General features: G+C 45.3%; 1 protein-coding gene across 1 annotated transcript in view; it reads right to left on the minus strand.

The window, feature by feature from the left end:
• Nucleotides 1-6736, minus strand: part of LOC109231641 — a 51333-nt gene extending 44597 nt beyond the window's left edge. The window contains exon 1 of the mRNA XM_019397288.1: nucleotides 6145-6736. Within this exon, the coding sequence (XP_019252833.1) occupies nucleotides 6145-6736 (592 nt within the window). The remainder of the gene's footprint in view (nucleotides 1-6144) is intronic.

The following is a 9085-nucleotide window of genomic DNA, read 5'->3' on the forward strand; positions in this document are numbered from 1 at the left end:
CCCATATAAGTAGTGCCTCTAAAATCATCAACGCATGAACTATAGCAGCCAACTCCAAATCATGTACGGGGTAGTTCTGCTCATAAGGCTTCAACTGACGAGAAGCATATGCAATAACTCTACCCTCCTGCATCAACACACATCCGATCCCAACTCTCGAAGCATCACAATACACAGTGTAAGAACCTGAGGTTGATGGCAAAACTAACACTGGAGCTGTGGTCAAAACTGTCTTGAGCTTCTGAAAGCTCTCCTCGCACTCGTCTGACCATACGAATGGTGCACCCTTCTGCGTCAACTTAGTCAAGGGCGAAGCAATAGAGGAAAAACCCTGGACGAACCGGCGATAATAACCTGCCAAACCGAGGAAACTTCGAATCTCCGTGGCTGAGGACGGTCTGGGCCAACTCTGCATCGCCTCTACCTTATTTGGATCAATCGGAATACCATTACTGGACACCACGTGTCCCAGAAAAGCTACAGACCCAAGCCAAAACTCACATTTGGAGAACTTTGCATAAAGTTTCTCCTCCCTCAACCTCTGTAACACCACTCTCAAGTGCTGAGCATGCTCCTCCTGGCTACGCGAGTACACCAGGATATCATCAATAAAAACGATAACAAATGAATCCAGATACGGCCGAAATACGCTGTTCATCAAGTGCATGAACGCTGCTGGGGCATTAGTCAGCCCAAAAGACATAACCAGGAATTCATAGTGCCCATATCTAGTCCTGAAGGCAGTCTTCATAATATCCGAATCCTTGATCTTCAGCTGGTGATAGCCTGAACGGAGATCAATCTTAGAAAATACCCTTGCCCCTGGAGCTGGTCAAACAAATCATCAATACGAGGTAGTGGATACTTGTTCTTCACTGTCACCTTGTTCAACTGTCTGTAATCAATGCACATCCTCATTGTGCCATCTTTCTTCTTTACAAATAGAACCGGTGCACCCCACGATGACACACTAGGACGAATAAACCCTTTATCTAGGAGTTCCTGAAGTTGGTCCTTTAGTTCTTTCAACTCTGCCGGTGTCATGCGATACGGAGGAATAGAAATGGGCTTAGTGCCCGGCACCAGATCAATACCAAAATCAATGTCCCTGTCCGGTGGCATGCCCGGCAGGTCTGCTGGAAACACATCAGGGAAGTCCCTCACGACGGGGACGGAATCAAGACTAGGAGTCTCAGCTCCAATATCTCTCACGAAAGCCAAATAAGATAGACAACCTTTCCCAACCATCCGCTGGGCTTTTAGAAAAGAAATTACCCTGCTGGGAACATAGTCAGTCGTACCACGCCACTCAATCCTCGGAATACCCGGAATAGCCAACGTAACTGTCTTAGCATGATAGTCCAGAATAGCATGGTACGGAGATAACCAATCCATACCCAGAATAACATCAAAATCAACCATGCTCAACAGCAATAAGTCAACTCGGGTCTCCAGACCCCCAATAGTCACTAAACAGGATCGGTATACATGATCTACAATAATAGTATCACCCACCGGGGTAGATACGTGAACAGGCAAAGCAAGACAACCTCGGGTAGTACCCAGGTGATGAGCAAAATATGAAGATACATAGGAATAGGTAGATCCGGGATCAAATAAGACAGAGGCATCTCTGTGGCAGACTGAGATAATACCTGTGATAACAGCATCTGAGGCAATGGCGTCCTTCCTGTCTGGAAGAGCATAGAACCGAGCCTGACCACCACCAGTCCGGCCTCCACCCCTAGGGCGGCCCCTGGCTACCTGACCTCCACCCCTAGCTGACTGGGCGGGTGCTGATGAAACAGGAGCAGAAGATGAGGGCTGATCCCTCTGCTGAGACTGACTACCACGACGCCGAGGACACTGTCTCCTCATATGACCGAACTCACCGCACTCGTAGCAACTACCCGGCGCTGGAGAAGGGGACTGATGGAAACCCCTCGCTGCTGAAGAACCCTGGGCTGAAGAGGCAGGTGTAGAGCTCTGAGCTGGAAAGGCACTAAGTGAAGTTTGGCCCTGCTGAAATCCCTGATGACCACGGCCTGAAGAAGCCCCACTGTACTCTGGACGACCTGACTGAGGAGGCCTGAAGGAACGGCCTCTGCCACGCTGGAACTGGCCCCTAGACGGAGCACCACTGAAACTACCTGAACCTCGAGGCCTCTTTGCCTCCCTCTCCTCACGCTCCCGACGGCGAACCGTCTCAATCTCTCGAGCCATGTCAACTACCTCCTCAAACGAGGCACCCATAACCCTCTCTCTGGTCATCAAAATGCGGAGTGAATAGTTGAGGTCATCCACGAACCTCCTAATCCTTTCCCGATCTGTCGGGATCATCCAAGTAGCATGTCGAGCTAGCTGCGTGAATCTCAACTCGTACTGGGTCACAGACATGTCCCCCTGAACCAACAACTCGAACTGACGACGCAGCTCCTCCCTGTGAGACTACGGTACGTACTTCTCCAGAAAGACAGTGGAGAACTGCTTCCATGTAAGGGGCGCTTCACCAACCAGCCTACGCCTCTCGAAGTCCTCCCACCAGGTAAATGCAGGCCCTGAGAACTGGAAAGTAGTAAAAGCCACACCACTCGACTCTAAGATCCCTGCAGTGCGAAGCATACGCTGACACTTATCCAGAAAACCCTGGGCATCCTCGCCCTCAGCACCGCTGAACCTCGGTGGCTGAAGCCTGCCGAATCTCTCAAGGCGACGCTGCTCATCGTCCGGCATAGCTGGAGCCTCATAGGCTGCAACTGGTGCAACTGGAGCAACTGGAGGAACTGGAGCAACTGGAGCAACTGGCGGAGCTATGGCTGCTTCCGGTGTTTGAAGTCCCTGGGCAGCCTGCTCAGGTGTGTGAGCAACTGGGGTTTGATGTCCTCCCCCGGTCTGGGAAGCAGCTGCTGCGGTAGAAGCTGAGACTGCCTGAGCCAGGCCAGTGCAAACTGATAGTATCTGTGCCAAGGTCTCCTGGAGACCAGGAATAGCAATAGGCACTGCTGGTGCCTGCACAGGTGCTGCTGGGACATCGGCAGCTGGAGTCTGGTCCTGAACTGTGGCAGCTGGTGGGTCATCAGGTGCTGTCTCTGCTGCCCTACCTCGACCACGACCACGACTGCGTCCACGACCTCTAGTGGGTGGTACTGGTGGTCGACCATCGCGTCCGGTAGCACGAGTTCTCGCCATCTGCGAGAGAATAGAATACAGGAATTTAGTTCTCGAATCACAAAGCCGCACGACAAGAATTTCAAGAATATGGAGTTTTTCCTAAAGGTTCTGCAGCCTCTCGAGGAGAAGTACAGGCGTCCCCGTACCGTTCCGCGAGACTCTACTAAACCGGCTCATGACTCGCGAGGCCTAGTAACCTAGGCTCTGATACCAACTTGTCACGACCCCAATCCCGGTCGTGATGGCGCCCAACACTAATGCTAGGCAAGCCCGACCAATTAAATACTCTCAACCCAAATTCGCAATCCGTTAACAAATAATACGATTAAAATAGTAAATATCAAGTTTCCAATCCGAAACTAAATAAAATAGTACGAAAAATAATAACGAATATACCAAATATTCCCCAATAGATCTGGAGTCACGAGTCTAGAGCCTCTAAATGTAACAGAGTAATATATTCATAGTAATAAAGAAAGTCTAGGATAGGGAAAGACAAATGCAATAAAGGGGAGAAGTCGGGTCCTGCGGACGTCAGGCAGCTACCTCAACAACTCCTAAAACGAAATCCAAGAAGACAACAAACAGCTCCACTAAGTCTCCGGAGCACCTGAATCTGCACACATGGTGCAGGGAGTAAAGTGAGTACTTCCAACTCAGTGAGTAATAAACATATATAATGGCTGAAAGTAAGAAATCCCGAAATATTACAATATAAAGCTATAATCAGCGATTCAGCACATAAAACGATGGAACAACAACAATACCAGGACAAATAAGACAATTAGGTATAAATGCATGAATGCAATGCAATGCACATGACCGCTGCGGCGCGCAGCCCGATCCATTTGGGTACCCGCGCTCACTGTGGGGGTTCAGACTCTGGAGGGGCTCCTACAGCCCAAGCACAATATCATCGTAACATTCGCTGCGGCGTGCAGCCCGATCCACACTCAGTCCAGGTATATATATATATATATATGCATGCAAGCCACTCGGGCACAGTCAGATTAATCATTTTAGTTTCGATTATTAGGAATTATAGAGCTAAGTGTTTAAATCTTTATTAGTTTACTAATCATTTCGAGGCAGTGTCTAGCTCAGGACTGATATCATGAAATATGCTAAGCATCATGGAAACAGTGATAAGGATCCCTGAAGGATGCACATGATAGGCACAAAGCCCCAAACAAATTCATAAAATCCAAGTAGGATGATTACCAAACAATTTCTAGTCAAGAACACAGTACGAACATCAACCGAAACGGACTAGGTCACAATCCCCAGTCACAATCGACCCCGCACTCGTCATAGAGTACGTGTCTCGCCTCAACATAGCGTCACAATGTGATATACCGGGGTTTCAAACCCTCAGGTCATCATCTACATCTATTACTCACCTCAAGCCGGCCACAAGTCTAGCTCGCTATGCCTTTGCCTTTCGAATCAACCTCTTCGCACGCCGAATCTGATTAAAACCACAACGAATGCATTACAATAGGCCAAAGAAACATAACCCAATCGAAAAGACTAGAAAAACACCAAAATTCACGAAGTTAGCAAAATTCGAGCCCCGGGCCCACTTCTCGAAAAATTACGAAATTCACCTTACCGGATTCCTCGTCTCGCCACGAGTCCGTACATATAAAATTTACCAAAATCGGAGTTCAAATGCCCCTTCAAATTCTAAATTTTCATTTCAAAACCCAAGCCCTAGTTCTTCAAATTTATTCCCAATTTTCCAAGAATTAAAGGTTGATTCTTCAATAAAATAGCGTTTCTAGGTCACGAGACTTACCTCCAATCAATTCCCGTCAAAACTCTCTTCAATTTCCACCAAAAAGCTCTTGAGGTGGTTCAAAAATGGAGGAAACAATGAATGAGTCGCGGATGAAATATCATAATTAAACCCTTCTGTCGCCCAGTTTTTCCTCTACGCGAACGCGGTCAACACCTCGCGTTCGCGAAGGCAAATTTTCCTTTGACCAAACGATACCCTACGCGAACGCGTCGACCCTCACGCGAACGCAATACTCCAAACACGAACGCGATGCACAGGAACGTCCTCTTACGCGAACGCGACTCCCTCATCGCGAACGCGATGAACAAACTAGGCAGGGTCCCCAGGCCCTTCTACGCGAACGCGAGGCCACGATCGCGAACGCGATGACCTAGAAATCACAACTACGCGAACGCGATGGGCACCTCCGCGAACGCGAAGGCCAAAAGTGGCCTGCAGCAGCTGTGCATTTTCTGCAACATTCAAAGTCCAAAAATCCTTCCGTTGATCACCCGGAATCACCCCGAGGCCCCCGGGACCTCAACCAAAAACACCAACCTACCCCAAAACATCATACGAACTTGTTCCAATCATCAAAACACATCAAACAACACTAAAATCATCATTTCACATCGGATTCAAGCCTAAGTTTCTTAAAAACTTCCGAATTACGCATTCGATCACAAACCCAACCAAACGACGTCCGAATGACCTGAAATTTTGCACACATATCCAAAATCACCTAACGGAGCTACTGCAACTCCCGGAATTCCATTCCGACCCTCGGATCAAAATCTCACCTATCCACCGGAATTCACCAAAATGTCAACTTTCCCAATTCAAGCCTAATTCTACTCCGGACCTCCAAAATCACTTCCGATCGCACTCCTAAGTCACAAATCACCTCCCGAAGCTAACCGAATCACCGGAATTCACATCCGAGCCTTCTAACTAATAAGTCAACGTTCGGTTGACTTTTCCAAACCAAACCTTCCTTAAAGAGACTAAGTGTTTCATTTCCTATCCAAACCAATTCAATTCAACTCTAACTCACCCGTTGCTGATAATAAAACATGAAAGAGCAATAAATGGGGAAAACGGGGCTGTAATACATGAGGCGACGGGTTGGGTCGTCACAATAGGATATGAATTAAACTCTTTCAATCTTTTCCCCAGACATTTCTTCACATTACCCCTGCCATGGATGTCTTGCACTAAACTTCTTGTGATTGCTTCAGCATTGCTTTCCACTCCTTTGAAGATTCTTGAGTTCCTTTCTTGCCAAATGTAGTATATGCTTCCAGTCAGTGTCATTCTATAGATCTCAGCCTTTGCTTTTCCACCACAATGTTGTTCTGCCCATGTTAGTTCATGATTCCAATCCATAACTGGTCTATTTATTTTCATCCATCTGAGCATTGTAACCCATATTTTCATTGAGAATGGGCACATGAAGAATAGATGGTCTATGTTCTCTGCTTCTGCTTTGCACAGTGGACATGTCTCTTCTTCAACACATCCCCAAGCTTTCAGTCTATCTCTTGTTTGGAGTCGTCTGTGAGCTGCCAGAAAGCCCACAAAGATCCATTTTGGTAAGCTTGCATTATTCCAGATGATCCTCCTCCATGTCACTTTGGTGTATTGTCCTCTTTTCTTCAAGTACATCTCTTTGACTTTGAAGTGCTGCATTCTGATTACATCTTCTTCTGAATAGCCATCTTCTTCAAAATACTTCTTGGCTTTGAAGATTTTCTGGTTTACCCATGAAGCCTGCTTAGGTACCATCCCCTAACCAGGATTGTATTTCTTGTAGTAGACATGGATCCATTGCACCCACAGTTTGTCTTTCTTCTTGCACAGGTTCCATAGTAGCTTGCACATTGCAACCTTGTTCCATATGCCTATGTCCATCAAGTTCAGACCACCAGCTGCCTTTGGGTGACACATCTTGTCCCATGCTATTAGAGCTTTGTTTGTATTCTCCACCTTTCCTGTCCATAGGAACTTCCTGCAGATGCTCTCAATCATCTGTACAATTTTCTTAGGAAGTAGGAAAATTTGAGACCAGTATATTTGTATCGAGAATAGTACACTTTTGATAAGTTGTACTCTTCCTGCATACGTTAAGAATTTTGCAGTCCATGCCTTTATTCTCCCTACTATCTTATCAAGTAGAGGTTGATACTGCATCATTGTCATCCTTTTAGTGCTCAAAGGTACTCCCAAATATTTCACTGGCAGTGATCCTTTTGTAAAGCCCAGCATGTTCAGGATCGACTGTTCAATGTCTTCTCGAACCCCTCCAAAATATATGGAACTTTTCTCTGTATTGGCAATTAACCTGAGGCTTTTGAGAACTCTAAAAAGCACTGATACAACATCTTCACAGACACATAGTCCCCTCGGCAGAACAACAATAGGTCATCAGCAAAACTGAGCTGAATTATATTCAACTTAGCACATTTTGGATGGAAGTTAAAATCTGGGCTCCTTCTTAAAGTCTTCAGTAGCCTTGTGGGGTATTCCATAGCCAGAACAAATAGATAGGGAGATAATGGGTCACCTTGCCTCAGTCCCCTCTTTACTTTAAAAGGTATTGAGTGTTGCCCATTGATGACTATGGAATATGATACACTTCTCATGCATATCATAATGCAATCTACAAATTTTGCTGGTAGTTGAATACTCCTTAGTACCTGCTCCATATAGTCCCATTCAATTGAATCATATGCTTTCCTCATATCAACTTTTAGCATGCACCTGGGAGATATGCCCTTTCTGCTATACCCTTTGACAAGTTCATGGCTCATCAGTATGTTGTCATTAATCAATCTTCCTGGAACAAAGGATGACTGGCTTTCATCTACAATGTCATTTATAAAAGTTTGCGGTGAAGACCTTTAAATGTTCGCGGTGAAGACCTTTAAAAGCACGCGATGAGGACCTTTAAAAGTTCGTGGCGAAGACCCTTAAAAGCACGCGATGAAGACCTTTAAAAGTTCTCAGTGAAGACCTTCAAAAGCACGCGATGAATACCTTTAAAAGTTCGTGGCGAAGGCCCTCAAAAGCACGTGATGAAGACCTTTAAAAGCACGCGATGAAGACCTTTAAAAGTTCGTCACGAACACCTTCATAAGCACCTTTAAAGTTCGAAACATACGTCTTTTAAAAGTTCGGAAGGAAAACCTTTAAAATTCGAATGCCTTTAAAAGTTCGAGACGAACACCTTTAAAAGTTCGCAACGAAAACCTTTAAAAATTTGAATGGCTTTAAAAGTTCGAGACGAACACCTTTAAAAGTTCGCAACGAAAACCTTTCAAAAAAATTTCCGATACAGACATCCCTTTTTTTTACGCTTGAGGCAAAATTTTTACTTATCCATGCTCTCTTTCCAGATCACGATTGTCACTCTTCCCTTTTTTAGGGCAGTGAGCAGATATGAAGGCTAATAAACTTGAAGGTTATGCGAACATGAAGATATAGAGAATCCCCAGAATTCAATGCAAATACTTTGTAGCCTCTTAAAAGATTGTCATTGTTTCATTGACTAAATCAATTTACCATAGCGGCTTGCCCCCTTTAAATCAAATGGGATCCAAAGTTTAACAGAAGAATGGTATCTTAGCTCGATTTTCAAGTGTTGATTGAATGAATTACATTCCATCATATTTCATTCGAACAACAATTGGGGCACTATGTATCTTTTGAAATCATGCGACTGAACTTAGAATGAAACTCTAAGTTGCCTACGTACCTCGGTGAAGAGGATCAAGTCATACCGTAGTTTAGACTGGTGATTGTTTTTATTTAATTTTTTTTATGTCCTAATTTTTGCCTAGGCCGCCTCTTTCGAAGTTTCCAACCTAGAGGACTCTTTTTTTTTTGTTGGGGCCATACACAGTTTAGACTCATGCGGGCCAGGAGTGTAGCAAAATGCAGTTTAGGCTCGTGCGTCAAGGAGCGTGAAACTTCAAGGATAATACTTCTTTAAAAACTTGCCATTGATAGGGCCGATTCTCATTCCATATGCATCAACCAACTTGTAAGCCCCACTTGAGTAAGTTTCTTGTACGTCATATGGCCCATCCCATTTTGAAGTGAACTTCCCTACAAGTTTATGGAAAGTAACTATAC

Source organism: Nicotiana attenuata, chromosome 8 (genome assembly GCF_001879085.1).
Source record: "Nicotiana attenuata strain UT chromosome 8, NIATTr2, whole genome shotgun sequence".
Lineage (NCBI taxonomy): Eukaryota > Viridiplantae > Streptophyta > Magnoliopsida > Solanales > Solanaceae > Nicotiana > Nicotiana attenuata.